Raw genomic sequence first — 16,136 nt, forward strand, 5'->3', positions numbered from 1 at the left:
ATTATACACATAGTATCAATATTACAAATGTCCTGCAACATCATTATCAATTTATATTCTTACAAGAAGACAGTTATAGATATGCGACAATCAATTTGAACATGAGTGTACATTAAATATTGTCCTCCTGCGTCGATACATCTTCACCAGAGGAATTTCTCCCCAAAAGCACATTTCAAATCGGATTATTGGGGGAACAGTCCCCCTCAGTTTCAAGATTGGAGGAGACATGTCCCCCTCATCCCCCCGGGATTTGCGCCAGTGATTAATACTATAGCAGGGACGCAAATAACCACTCGCCCGGGTCGAGTGGTTCATCGGTGCGGGCGAGTATTTAATATCATACCGAAGCTAAGTAAATGATTTCTATTGTGGAATGGGCTAGTAGCTTTATTTCTTGGGCTAGTAAAATTTTGTTGCTTATTTGCATCTCTGTACTATAGCATTTAATAAAAAAACATATTAAATACCGGTACTATAGTGTGTGAGTGAACAAATCCAACATGTTTTGACATGCATTTCGAAGAACTGAGCCCCTTCAAACCAACAGCATCCATCATTCGAGATTTTGCTTCGGAGGGGGGTAAAACCCTAGATATTAGTAGATTTTTCACGCTTTTCATTGGTATATTACGAGTTATATCTTATGAATTATAATATATATATAAATGTCGAACTCAGGGGGGAGGGGCAATTGACTGACCACCCTGGAGCCCCAAATGACGCTTCTGCTTCGAACATCCAGGCTGGCCAATTGTCTCGTCTCTTACACTTGACCCACCATGCGGGCTGGACATAAGAATTACTTGCTTTACAGTTTCCTCCAATCTGAAGCTCAGACACAAGAAATTTATAGTGAGTTTCACAGTATAGTGTTGGAGGAAAGTGAAGAAGATAAAATGCACGGAGAAAGTAACAAAGATGTTTTAAAACGCAGGGGCAGACCAAGGGCCGGGCAAAACGGGCGACACAGTCAGGGGGCGCCAAAACGAGCGTCAAAAAGTAAATTCTATAATGTGTTTTCTACTCACTTTTTCTGTATACATTCTTGTAAAGTAGCATCAATTACATCATCTGTTCCTGTTACACCATGGAAGAAGAGAGTTTCATGGTGCTGGGGAGGCTGTATCGACAAATGGAGACATGGTATGTAGAAGAAAGAATGGAGGGGAGTTGGTATTGTTTAGAGCGGGCCATGTTCTTTGTGAACTTTTCCCAGGCAATGAATATTATTGGATTTTATATATGTTATTCTTATAAAGGGGGGGGGCGCGGAGGCTCAGTGGTAGAGCGTTCACCTCCGGTGCCTGGGGTCCCTGGTTCGATCCCAGCTCACGCCGTGTGGACTTTGTGGTGGACAAGCATCGTGCTCGTGGGTTTTCTGGGGGTTTCCCCGTTTCCTCCCACTTTTTATTCCACCATTTCATTCATTTCTCATATTCACCGTCTCCTTTAGCCTAACCGGCATAAGTTTGAGTTGAGTTGATTTTTGTTTAGCGTCTCTTTCAGCAGCGAGGTTATATGAGACGTGGACCTACTGATTAACGTGGAATCCGAATCACATGAGCTCCCGCCGGGAATCGAACCCGGGTCTCGCACGCCAAGGGCGCGTACGCTAACCTCTTAGCCACTAGGGAGCTCTAACCGGCATAAGCGTGGGACCTAAAACTAAAAGATTTCATTCCATTTTTTCTTTTAAAGTGGGAGTGGAAGGGGGAACAGTGTATCTAGCACTTACTTAACACTATGTAACTGATACCATATGCATGTTGTTAAGTACTAAGTATACCTACGTATATCATTTATTTGAGTATTAATTTTTCTTTTTGAAAACTGGGTTTAAAATATTAAAATCACTGTAATAAAAATGCAAAATATAGGCTAGGACTAGGGGGGGCGCCAAAAAGTCACTTTGCCTGGGTGAAAATTTTGCCTTGGTCCGCCCCTGTTAAAACGGGTTCGAGGGAAGAAAACACTTCGCAAGTTGGATAGAATACATTCTTGCGAAGAAATTGTGTCCTTCATAACGCCATAAAAGAGGAAAAGATGGTAGGAAAGCGTGAAGTAAGAACAAGAACACAACTGATCGATAATTTGGAAGATAAACGAAAATATTGATATTGGGAAGCTGAAGATCGAGAAATGTTAAATAAGTATTTTCAGATTCGAACCTAAGGAAAATGAAAGAAAAAAATAGTCCCAGGATATGAAGACATGAAGAATAATTTAATAATAGTAATAATAAAAAGTAAACAAATAAACTTAGTTATATACTGTATACAATAATTAGATCCCTATAATAATGAGTCCGAGATTGGATTGCAAAAGTAATTTTTAAAACAGCTAAAATAAATATTCTATTTCCGCGGTAAAACCAAGAAATTCCTTACTCCAGCTGCAACATTATCAAATCATCTATTCTGAATTTTCTTTGGAATATCTCTCCCGTTACGTATTTGCTTTATCTGTCTCCTAATGCTGGTGTGTCGTAGTTACATCGCGAGACCAAACCCATCCTACAACTTCGCCTGCCCAGTCCGATTTTTCCCCTCCGGATTGGTTGGTCGTGCCCCGGTTGCTATGGCAACGAAACGACAACGCCGGAAATAGCCGCCAGAGTTCTCCTACTGTGTGCATGTACGTTTTCTATGTGTTTGTATGTGTGTGTGTGTGTGTGTGTAGTTTGTATGAGTAAAAAGCGAGACAGTGATGAGATACGCTGCTACCCCGTTAGGCTTATATTGTTGTGGTCGCGAGTCAGTAGTAGTCCATAGTGTGTTCGCAACAACGTTGAACGTATCGGCCGCCAGAGCGCACCACTGTGTAAATTAGGAATTTAAAAGAAGAAAACAGTCAAGAGAAAAAATAGACGACAACAACAAAATAGATTATTTTACGCTTTAAGACATTCTGTGCTTTAGTACTGTTATGCTTACACAAGTCGCGCTAGAAATGATTATATTATCGTGACCATCAAAATAATTGTGTTAACGGATTACAGATTTGTGCTCGAAGAAAGTACATAGTAATATTGACTACTGTTTATCATCATTACTATTACACGTGTGAGACTTTTTTTTTTTTTAATTTAGTTTGTTGCTTTTTTTTTTTCAAAGAGAAGGGCCACAAATAGGCCCTCTCAAGTGATATAGTGAACTGTGACCTCCTCACCATGAGCTGTGCCCAAGTTATGTACCAACCTTACGCACCGTATCTCAGCAGTTACGACAGGGTGTCTACAAATACGCCGACTACAGCGACAATCACTTCTGGTTCAGCGAGTGTTAGTACCCCACTGGCAGAAGATAAGGTAAGTGTCACACACTAACGTATATAATTATTATCGCCGTGCTAAGAGAAAATCCTGGGTTTACTTTACACTGTCCACTTCAGGTGGTATATACTCACTCAGAAACGAGATATTCTATTAATTTTATGAAAATGGGTCAAAACCTTCCTAATCTTAAGCTAAGCCGTTCCTACTCCTACCCTACTTATCTGTATCTTACTCAATCCTATCCTACTCTGCTATACCCTTTTAAAGCGGTATTACTGTACTTACCGATGCGCAGCTGAAGCTTGTATTGTAAAGTTTACCCAAAATTTTAATTCAAAAAGAAGGTGTATATACAGCAATTTTGTTTTGACTGCCCTATTTTCACTCGCGCCTTATTGTTATCAATGTTCTAGAATTTTGGTCTGTATCCATTGAGTTCTAATAATAAAGAAAGGAACCAACCTAGCTACTAATCCCACCTTCACCTAAATGCAGACCAGCATTCTAGAACCGTTCCGCTAACATTAATACTAATGATGGGCATTAGAATAATTTTGTGGGTTAGAATAGTATTGAAAGTTACAATTTGATATCCAGTGGCGCCTATTTCTGTACAACTCTGGGGGTAGGTGCCGTTCAAGCATGTATATTTCACTGTCAAATGCTCAAGCAAAGATGCAGGCCCGTAGCCAGCCCAAAAATTTAGGGGGAGCCTGACCCAATCATATATTTCATCACCATATTATTGTTCATTTGCAAGCCTACCGTGACACTTTTAGGGGCCAGCCAAAATTTAAGGGGGGGGCCGGCCCCCCGTGGATACGGGCCTGCAAAGATGCCTAGATATTGGGGAGGCAAGCGTTATTTGGGGGGAGGAGAGAAGGATCGACGCCTATGTTGGCATCCCACTAACATGTCCGGCTTAAAAAGACGGGTCATAAGCAAATACACGTGAATATTATTGAGTGAGTGAAATAATGTTAAAGGAGGCCGCTGTGGCTCAATGGTAGAGTGCTTACCTCTGGTGCGTGAGATTCGATTCGATTTTTTGTCAAATAAGTTTGTAATGGAGAACATAATGTCCGTGGGTTTTCTCGTTGTACTCCCGTTTCCTTTCACTTTGCCATTCCATCATTCGATTACCTTAATCATCGTCTTCCTTAGCCTAACAGGCATAAACGTGGGACGTAAAACTGAAATGTTTCATTTCATTTTGAAATAATGTTAACATTTAATGATGATAGGAGGAATCAAGTTTTTTGAAAACATGAAAAACTTATGTGTCTTAAAATCAAACTGTAAGGTTCTAGATTACTGGTCCCCCTTCCCATTAAGCTGTAATAAAGACAGAAAACAACGTGCCCTGCGGAGGTCTAACCCGCCTTCATTCGCTAACGCTCGCTCGGCAATACTGTGTGAATTAAACATAAGAATTTTAATACAGAAAGAAAGCAACCCAGCCACTAACCTACCAGGAGGACCAGTAATATAGAACCTTCCCGAATCAAACTAGGATCTGAGAGTTACGTCGTGGCTATATGATAAACGCACGCTCCTTCAGGGCGGTAAAACCGGGTTCTGTTCCCGGTGGGAGCTCGGATCACACGTTGAGCTGTCGATCCACGTGTCATATAGCCTCGGTGCTGAATAGGACGCTAAATTGAACTCAACCAATTAACCAAACTGGAACCCAGCTAATGAAAAGCACTATTTAACAAATTCTCTAGATCAGTGTTTCTCAAAGTGTGGGTCACGGGTCGTGTTTTTAGTGGGTCGCGAGAAGTTTTTCTTTCAATTGTGAAAATTTTATTTGGATGCAGAAACATATGTTGTAAAATAAATACTATTCAGGAAATGAAAGTTGAAAACGTTTGTTAATGAGGTAAAGAGTAAGTGGTTACTCAGAGCCCTGCCCTGTTGTACAGTCAGTAGAGATGCTGGGTTAGGATGGAAAGGGAATGGGTGAGTCAAAATCTGTCATGCGGTAGGGCATTGCGTTCGGAATACAAGTGTTAGTCTGTGTTACCTTCCTATGAAAAATTAGAGATATGATTTACAAAATTTAATTCTTTTGAAATGCACCACCATTACGTAGAATGACAATGAGTACTTGAATGAAAGTAGGTGGGTCACGGAGTACTTTTTAATATTTAATGTGGGTCGCGGTGACAACAAGTTTGAGAACCACTGCTCTAGACCTAAAGCACCGAACCATGGTTGCCCTGTTAGAAGTTTGAACATGACTGCGGCCATACGTACAAGTGTTTACCAGACCATTTTCGGTTTTAAAGACTTGTGTCATCTACCCTGGCGAATGTATTTGGTTAGGGTATACGTTAAAATATTTGAAATTCACAATTTTCAGAGAGAAAAAATGCACTGGCAAGATAAACAGATGATCCGATTAGAAAGATGGTGGGCCAATTTGATGAATAGTTGTCCGAGCTTTTTATGCATAGTAGATGTATAGTTCTGCAGATGTATGACTCATTTATTCTGAAGTGATTGAACCTACTTAGTAGATAATTTGTTGATATGTATTTAGTTTATTGGTATTTTTTATTCTTTGGTTTGAATGTCAATTTTGTTATCGGTGGTATCCACAAGGGGAAGATACATGAAGTTTAAGGGGTCGAGAAAAAAAAAGTTATTTGGTTCATTTGAATCAGCGACTAAAAAGTTACGTAACCACAATTTAATGTAATCAGAGTTATTAAATAACTTTTAAAATATTTTTTTATTTTCTGGAGGAAGGGGCATGTCAGTGGAGTATATAGGCCCTATCTATAGGGGCCTATATAAAAATAAAAGTAAGAATGTTTGTGACTTCATACCTTTTGAACCACCCGACCGATCTAAATCAAATTTTCCACATAGATGAGGTTCGGACGTGGGATGGTTTTAATCATTTCACTTTGAAGGTGTAACTTGGTAAGGAGAAGATATTTAAAAATTATCCAAAATGACCGATATTACTTTCGAATCCATAGTTTTCGGGAACGCTGAGACGAACGGTGACACTTCCAATGCCGCTCAAATCAAAATTCAGCCCTTTATGCCCAAAATGGAATGTTTCTCCCAGTGCGAATTGCATATATATATATATATAATCTCGGAGGCGAAATAACGCAGTAGAGAACCAACGTATTGTAAGGTAGTATTTTGCATGATTATGTATCCGCCAACTGCACAGGATTCATGTCCGGTGGTTCGAAGCTACGTTAATAGTTGGTATTCATTTAGACCTCTTTTTTTAAGCACCAAAACTATATGTGACATTGACCTACAGTTTAAGAAGGAATCTGAACTATCGTGAAGTGTCCAGCAATCGAACCCGGGACCCTGTGCACCAAAGGCAGGTACGCTACTCGCCAGACCAGCGGAAACGACAGCCACGTTAATATTTGGTTTTACCAGATTAAAGATACCAAAGGCACTACACAATATGCTCCAATAATAATTGTTTTGCATGTTGTTATATCACACCTTTCGTGAACCTCTGGTGACAAGGATTCCGATAACTTGTAGATAAAATTAAGAAAGAAATCAGGGCATAAGTTTTACAAAGTGAGACGGGAAAAAGCTTTTTGAGACAAATCGAGAAGGAATTTTTCGAGAATCGAGACTAAACGAGACTATAAAACTTTATTTCTCGTTTCGTAAGCTAACACTAATTACAACTCTAAAATTCGCGCCCAGGCATTTTTTAAAAATTCAATGACAGGAAGAAAACCTAATTCTGGCACTGATATAGGATGTTCATGATAAATTTTCACCCTCATTTATCATTTTCGAGGCAACTAATATTCGTGAAAAATGATGAAACTCCTAATTTGAGGAACACGTAGAAATTTCTTGAATCCAACGCTAATAATTTTATTCAACCAATATATTTTAAACCAGTGCTATTCAACCGGTGGTACATAACCCTAAAATAAGCATGTTTCCAATATTCAGGGCCGTCGCTTGGGTTGTAAGCGCCCGGGGCGAAAATTCCAAAGCGTACCCCAGTTTATGAGAAACAACCAGAGTTTATTCTGTACTCCTAGATTTAAATATGGAATGGAAGATCATAATGTAAGATAAAAGAAGTTAATGTTATGTCATTAAAAAAAAAAAAAAAAAAAAACGTGAATGGCTTTTGTAGTTAAAAGTTAATGAAAACAGGTTTTAAATTATTGAAATTGAATGCTATTCTTGATTATTTTGAATTTGATACACATCAGTATAGTAACAGAATAGTGTATACAAAAAGTAATACAAATATTAAAGCCCAATGTGTAAGTGATAAAAACTTTGTTATTTTGTGACTTTTGCTTTAATAAATCAATAAATAAACTTTTCTTTCCTTGCGATTAACGCATAAATTTTTCAGTATGTTTATCATAGCGTTAGGTTACTAAAATAACTTTTTCAGGTGACGTTTGTAATTATTTATATTTGCTTCAATTCAATCCTACAATTATAATTTATGTTCAAAATCAAAATGTACTGTTTGTTAATGTTTGTTTTTGCAAGACGATTTTAGGGATGCGTTGTTCCAAAACATGTAGTGTAATGATCATATTATGATAACATAAAAATACTAATAAATTAAAATATGAGTGAGCAAAATTAACTCCATAATGACGTATATTCCTACATACTTTAATTCACACTAAATGGCATTCTCTTGACTTTTCTGTGAGCAAATATGGATAATATCTCCTTGATATGAAATTTTCTGGCTTCATCATTTTCAATAGCTACTGTGACCAATAAATTAAGTCTTTCCTGGGCTATCGTTGAGCGTAAATACGTCTTTATCAGCTTTTACTTACTAAATTGTCATGGGACAGGCATTCTTACATGAAGGGTAAGGGGAAAAAACAAGGAATGTCCATGTATGTGCTTTTTCGGGTGCTTTGCCCTATCTGTTAGTGAATCTTGGCACTATTTGACTGTCTATGCCATGCATATAGAAATGTTCATATAAAAAGTGGCAAAAGATCTCATAACCCTATTCTTTGTACGCGGTTTTCAGTATTACAACGCTGTTTTCTCGAAAATGCAGTTTTGTGACATTCCTTGTTTTTTTCCCATTACCCTTCATAATGTAAAAAAAATATAATAAAAGAAATAAAAAAAATAAACGTTTGTTGGACACGAAAACGATTTGTGTTGTTGACATTGTAATAGTTGGCAGGAACGCAGCCAAGATTTTGTTTCGGGAACACCAGAAAAAGGTGTATGGAAATACCCCCTGCCCCTGCCGAGTATACGAGGTGCGGCAGTGCCCTTCGAAGCTTTTTGTGAAACTTAAACCTTAAAATTGCATTGTAATGCCGTTTAAAGAAAAAATCAGTTTAAACCAATATCGAATAGACTAAATTTGAGTCCTTTGAGTCCCCTCCATGCATAGGCGCCGACTTTGGGGGGACAGGACACTTTTGGCACCCCCAATATTTAAAGGTGGGGTCCTCGCCCCTCCAATATAATCCAGTCGAGGAAGGAGAGGATGAAGCGGAGTAGCGGACCGAGAACTTGGAGGGGGGAGGAAGAAGGGCTTCATCAAACAGTTGATAGAAAACGGCTGAATATGATTATGTTCATTGTTTGGCTCTCAATATTTTCTTCAAGTCGGCGCCTATGCCTCCATGGCTAACATCCGTGATAGTTAATAAACACAGTTGTTGTATGAGATTAGTACAGAATTGAAGGACTGAAAATATATTTATTATGTTATTGATTGGAAAGCACGTGCGAAGTTGTATTTGCGATGCTAACCGGTTATTATCTAATGGTGTCAAAATAAGCGGATAATTGAAGTATTGCAGTTATTGTGGTATTACTTGAGCATTTCTTGGACGGAATAGGAATAAAGAAATGTTATTGAATTTTACTGAAGTTTCTTCAATTTGTACCAACCTGTCACATGGATAATTAATAGCAATTCTCGGTCAATTTTCCACGATAAAATTCGAGTTTCCATTGAATAATCCTACAGGATATTTTACATTAGCGATAATTTTACTTAGCTGTGGCCTGATCATCACTAAAATATCTGAATAAACATTATAAAAAAAAAAAAAAAAAAAGTCATTAACCAACATAATCTGAATTCCTTAATTTTGTTGATTTGTCGGTCCGGCGTCCCCCCCCCCCCTTTGTCGCAGCGCCATCCCGCTTGCCTACGCGACGGCCGTGCCAATATTCAACCAGAAATCGAGTAGATGGCGTCCCGGAAAGAAGCTCAGTCATCACATTAACCGGTTAGTTCTAAAGTTACTATTAGTTTTTTGAACTTTTAACATTGTTCTCAGTGTGCGAATTATCAGAGAGGATGAGGAGAAAATCCTTTCAATAGAGCTGGCTTGGATGTCTCCCATACGTTTTGAAATTTCCCATGTTAATGTTTTCGGACGTGCACTTTTATCTCCCTGTAAATAGTCTTTTGATTGCCACATTGGTGGTTCTTTTGTTGTTGTCTCTATCAGATCATGTGTATTAAGTTTAACAAGTTTATTTGGATTTAATTTATTTTAAACATCTTCAGGGGTACACAATTGAATGGCGAACTGTGTCTGGGGGTGCGCGAGAAAAAAGGTTGAATAGCACTGCTTTAAACAATAATAATACTGTAATGTAATTTAATTTAATAACATATTTAAAGTGCTAAGAACAGCATTAGCCAAGTATAGCACTGTACAAAGTAATTGGATATTTTGTGCATAATCCAATTTAATGTTAGTACCATGTAAGAGTACGATTTCCTAGTTTAAAATCGAGTCACATAAAGTAAAAATATAACAAAGTAAAACACTAAAATGACCCTAATCTTAACGATTAGATTGTGTAATAATAAAATATACAGTAGAGCGTCGATTATCCGAACGTCGGTCAACCGAACGACCGCTTAACCGGACTGTGTACTCGCTCGCACCTGTTACTCTCCCACCCTACTGTCCATCATCCCCCTCACTCCCAAACCAAGTTTCCCACAGTAGTCGCCGCACTGAGCCACCGCTGGCGGAACATTGCTTCTAATGGGGCCTTCATAAGGCGCTGCTGACCGGCCAAGCCGCCAGTCGTTGTGTTTCAACAATCAGCACACTTCTGTCAGTTTGGCACTGGCTGTAGAAGTACAGTACAGTTCGATTATCCGAACAAACCAGTTTTCCGAACACCCATGTCCCCCAATTACTTCGGATAATCGATGCTCTACTGTAATTATTTACAAGAAGAAATTCATGTATGAATTTTTATTATAACAGGTTAAAAACATTGTAAAAGGACTAGAAACAAAGCACGACCCTAAGAGTCTTGTCTTCTGTTATGAAACATTGTAAGGAAGGTGCTTAATGCAGAGTTCTTAAACAACAAATTTGTTTTCCTTACTTTATGAAGGTACTGACTGTATAATTTATTTTCTAGAATGGACTCAAAATCTTACAGCTTGTTGTTCTCTCTTTGTGATTAAAGATTTAGATTCAAAACCTCGAATAATCTCTCGTAGTCACAAGAGTATTGATACAGTCCGAAAAAAAAAAAAAAAAACTGCAACATGAGGATGTTAAGTTTATTGTGAAACTGCGCCTAACAGCTCAGGGAATCAACATAACGTCTAAGTGGCACGAATCACGCCTGGAGAAACCTCGGTGTCCTCCCTTGCAAACTTATTTTGGAACAAAAGACTTCGTCGTTTCACAATAAACTTACATGCTCATGTTGCAGGTTTTTTGCTGCGGACTGTACAAATTGAAATAGAAGTATACATATTTTTAAATACTTTTAGACCCTTTCTATGTTATAATAATAATAATAATAATAATAAAGGTCATAGGCCTATAACATGCTGTTTAAATGATCACATCATTATTTTGAGTACTTTCGTAGCTATATGCAGAGCTACATTTAGGTTTGGTGGGGTCCTAAGCTATTGAAGGTAATGAGGCCCTTTGTGTCCAGATTAACGTAGACATCCTATATACAGAAATTAAAAAAAAAAATCCCGAAATATCCCTTCCATACGCCCTAATAGTAGTGTAAGACTATAAGTCACGCCAGAAATAGTGACTATATATATATATGTCATATTGAGTATTGCTGCTGAAGTCGTTTACCGTATAATCTGTCTCAAAATTGATTCTAACTAATTGGTTCATTAGATTCTATGTAAAGTTTCGCGACACGCTAGAGGATAGCTCCACACACCGGTTCCGAATCACTGTACTGCGAAACAGAAACATGATTACTACGTGAAAGTAACGAAAAGAGGCTTAAGATTCTCGAAGTATCGGATAGAGGAAAATGGAGATTGAAAGAAACTGATCGGAACAATGTCCGAGAAGGAATTGTATTCTGAGGAACGCGATACACTGTGTAGTAACAAGGAAAAGAGGGAGAGGATAGGATACAATTGAAGGTTAGTATTGAAGTTAATAATCGTTACGTTAAGTCGAAGAGATTGGATGAGAACTAAGTGTAAGTTTCTCGGTTTCAGTAACTGACGTGCCAACAATAGCTTGATAGATGGAATCTTTCTGTTTTATGTCCCGCGATTATGCCGGCTAGGGTAAAGGAGACGGTGATAATGTGAAATGAATGAAATGGTGGAATGAAATATGGGAGGAAACGGGAGAACCCCCAAAAAACTCCACGCACACATTTTGTCCACCACAAATTCCACTTGGTCCACGAGCTGGTATCGAACCAGGGACCCTACACATCAGTGGTGAAAGCTCAGCCACTGACCCACCGCGGCCCATAATAGCTTGATACAGTTCTAAGTGACAAATATATATAATAATAAAAATATACAAAAAGAACAAAATATTTTGGAAAGAAACATGCGAATGTTCAGCTTCCATTATCTAGTTACGTTTTTAACTTTTTTTCTCCTCCTGGTTTCTACCACTCTTGTGTTTCTGTCAGTTGTGCATGCGTGGTTAACTCGGAGAGAATGTGCTGCTTCATCAATTCCAACCGAGATTCTGAACGTTGACTTCGTCAAAACTATTTTTTTTCCCTTTAGAATCGCGCAAACTCGAAACACCTTTCAGAAACGATTCTTACGTAAATAATCCTTATCTTCAATACAAAACAAGATGCCTTTTTGTGGCTGATTGACTAGGCGTTTTAGGAATTAGGATTAGTAATTAGATTTCTGGGCTTTCGGCATCTAGATGACCATGTTTGTACGGCACACATTTGAGGGATGACGTTCCTTGCCTATCACACTGCCCAGGAAATTAGAGACAGTGGCGGATCCAAGGGGGGGGCGGTGTGGGCGATCACCCCCCCCCCCAGAAGAGGAAACTTTCTTATTTTTATATATAAATAAAACCGTTCCCAGAGTTTGAAGCTGTTCTGAGTAGCAATATGACAACTCACCGCCCCCCTAGAAGTCGGTTCTGGATACGCCCCTGATTAGAGGGGAAGGAAGGAAGCGTCCTGGGATTGTTATGGTAGGTACCATCCCGGCATTTGTGAATGAGGAAAACTCAGGAAAACCTCACTGAGGATGGTTAGCTTAAAAAAACTGCTACACCTTTTCGATCAAGTGTCCCCACAGGGAATCGAACACAGGATCATTAAGCGTTCTCATCTTCCGTGTCGATATCCAATTCGAATTCTCGTTAAGAGGTCATGTGTTTTGTGATTCCACGTTATGCTGCAAGTATATTTTTTTTCTTTTAAAAATTCGGTGCTGGAAAGACCTCGGTAAATCCAACAAAAGAAAGCGGCAATGTTATTTTAGTTTCAATAGCAGTCAGCCAGGCAGGAAACGGAAGATCACAGTTTTTTTTTTCAAGAATAAAACAAGCATTTATGTTTATAAGCTAACTCTTATTTAAACACCCTCGTGGCTAAGCGGTTAGCGTACGCTCCCTTGGCATGGGAGACCCAGGTTTGATTCCCAATGGGAGCTTTAATGGCTAAGCGGTAAGCGTACGCGCATTTGTCGTGGGACACTCAGGTTCGTTTCCCAGCGGAGCTCATGTGGGTCGGATCTCATGTTAAGCTGTAGGTCCACGTCTCGTATAGCCTCGCTGCTGAAAGAGACGCTAAATTGAAATCACAATCAGTTCTTATTTGAGTTTAAAACTTAAAAACAAGTAATATGTAAGACTGAGCATCTCTCTTATAGGTGAGATAATGGGGTGGGAAACGACCTCTACAATAAAGCCTTGGTCGTTGTTCGGAGTTCCTCTTGATAGTGGTCCCCGTTCGTAATAACCTGGGTGTTGAATAAGGACCATGCAAAACACAATTCAAAAAACTTTGATACGACTTTTTAAAAAATCGCACTAAAAATTAAATAATGTTTTTAGTGTATCGGATCGGTATATAAGTTTGTTGCATTTTGTAAAATTTATGTATGTTTGAGACATGTGGTACTCATGTACCCTTTTTTTATATTCCACATACGAGAGTTGTTCAATAAATTTTCTCTCTAACCCTCAATTTTTAAAATTATTGTTGTAGGTGAATAATTTCATCCTCAAATAAGAGCTTGAACATTCTTCTTTCCAATGAATTTTTCACTTTTCAGTATATAGTAATCCACACCGATGTCGACGCATTTACGCCAACGATGCACTAGTTGTTACATGCCGTCGGTGAAAAATGAGATCTGTTGCTGACGACACTAAGAGCACACTGCCTTGATTACCTCCATGTTCGATAAGAAACGGTGGCCTTTCAGATGTTCTTTAAGCTTTGGAAACAGTCAAAAGTTACAGGGGCCAGGTCAGGGCTGTAAGGTGGACGAGGGAAAACATCCTCCAAATTGGAGCTTCTGCAACGGGGGAAGTGCTCTCCTGATTTGTGCGCGGCCTTGGTTGTCGTGCTGAAGGACGGCATTTTTATGAGAATAAACTCTACTCTCACGTGAACGCAACTTCATTAGTGTCTGCATGTAGCGCTCGGACTTGATAATGGCATCATGTTCTAAAGAATCAATTAGCACCACTCCTTCGCTGTCCTAACAGATAGTGACCATGACTTTCCCTGCTGATGGCTGCGTTTTGAATTTTTAGGACGAGAAGAGGATGGATATTTGTACTCCATAGACTGGCGTTTAGTCTTGGACTCGTTCTCATGGCGCAAGTGAAAGGTATCTCCTTCAGTGTTCAAACAGACCAAATTTTACTCATACGTGTTCTTACGGGCTTCTTTCATTTTCGCTGTTGTAAGCTGACGCGGAACACATTTTCTTGAACCTAAGCTTGACGCGTATGATGCACTGTTCCGAGTAATGTGTCAGTAATGTCTACAATGCGCCGATCAACGGAAACTAGTCCATCAATCAGTCGCACTTTCTCTGGAGTGAATGCAGTCCTTGGCCGTCCACTATGGCCCTTGTCATGCCGACACGATGCAGTTTACTTCTTTGCGTTATTGCCCGCACATGTTTCCCCATACACAGTAGTCATGCGACAGTGGATGCTCATGGGTGTCACATCTTCCACGTTCAGAAGCTCGATGACCGCACCCTGTTTTAACCAGATGTAGTCCATACTAATCCTGCGACTACATCGTTGTTAGTGAAGTGAATTTTAAAAAAAATGTAAAACAGAAGGTTCAAACTTTTGTATGAGGGTAAAATTATGTATAGAGGGCTAGAGGCAAAAGTTATTGAACAATCCTCGCAGAATAGAATGCAAATGACGTATAATGGCAGAGTGGACGCAAGTTTCGTGACGACGCTCATTCAAGCGATCGTCATCAAAGTCTGGCGGTTGTTCTGACCGCGGAACGTATACTAAAATCAAATAGGGTTTTCCGTAAACAAGAAAACTATTTTTCTTATCGCATGTTCAGTAATGGCAGTAGCTTCATACAAAGTGCAAATCATTTTCACTACTTTTGTTGAATTTGATCTTGGCTAAACTTGAAGAGCAAAATATGGTGGATTTGTTGTACTTTGTCCGCTTGACATATGATACAAAGAGTTTGCAGGATCAGAATGCACTCTGTTTTCATTTACAGGAAACAAAACTAAGCAACCAATGAAATAACTTATGAAGGAGTCCATGGCTCTGCATAACAATTCAAGGTTTTTCCTTATACTCGTCACCACTTTTTGAAGTTCTGTTGAATAACAGACGACAAATTTGAAAATTGACCCAAACGGGATCTACTAAACACTATTAAACAAATTAATAATCCAAATAGGATCTACGAAACACCAATAAACGAACTAATAACTTAAGTAGAGTCTACGAAACACTATTAAACGAACTAATAACCCAAATAGGATGTACAAAACACTATTAAACGAACTAATAATCCAAATGGAATCTACGAAACACTATTAGATGGTATTAATAACCCAAATAGGATGTACGAAACACTATTAAACGATCTAATGACCCAAATAAGATTTCTGGAACACTATTAAACGAACTAATAACCTAAATAGGATCTGCGGAACACTATTAATCAAACTAATAACCTAAATACGACTTATGAAACACTCTTAAATGAACTAATAGCCCAAATAGGATCTACGAACGACTATTAAACGAACTAATAACCTAAATACGACTTCAAAACACAATTAAACAAACTAATAATCCAAATAGGATCTACGAAACACTATTAAACGAACTAATAACCCAGATAGGACCTACGGAACACTATTAAAAGAACTAATAACCCAAGTAAGATCTACGGAACACTATTAAAAGAACTAATAACCCAAGTAAGATCTACGAAACACTATTAAACGAACTTATAACTGAGAAGACCAATCAGAAAACTCGCCTATCAAAATTGAAAACTAGGTCTACATAGGATTCCGTAGGTCTTTCAGATCTACTGGCTTTACTAATACGTATGTGTAAGTTGATGATAACTTCTGTAATCATGTTCC

At 38.7% G+C, this 16,136-nt stretch overlaps 1 protein-coding gene across 1 annotated transcript in view; it reads left to right on the top strand.

Annotated features, from left to right (window-relative positions):
- The first annotated feature begins 2,626 nt into the window (after positions 1-2,626).
- Positions 2,627-16,136, top strand: part of LOC145686725 (transcription cofactor vestigial-like protein 2) — a 245,806-nt gene continuing 232,296 nt past the window's right edge. The window contains exon 1 of the mRNA XM_081760334.1: positions 2,627-3,310. Within this exon, the coding sequence (XP_081616460.1) occupies positions 3,173-3,310 (138 nt within the window). The 5' untranslated portion in view covers positions 2,627-3,172. The remainder of the gene's footprint in view (positions 3,311-16,136) is intronic.

This window comes from Thermobia domestica, chromosome 5, assembly GCF_964235325.1.
Source record: "Thermobia domestica chromosome 5, izTheDome1.hap1.1, whole genome shotgun sequence".
In the NCBI taxonomy this organism is placed as follows: domain Eukaryota; kingdom Metazoa; phylum Arthropoda; class Insecta; order Zygentoma; family Lepismatidae; genus Thermobia; species Thermobia domestica.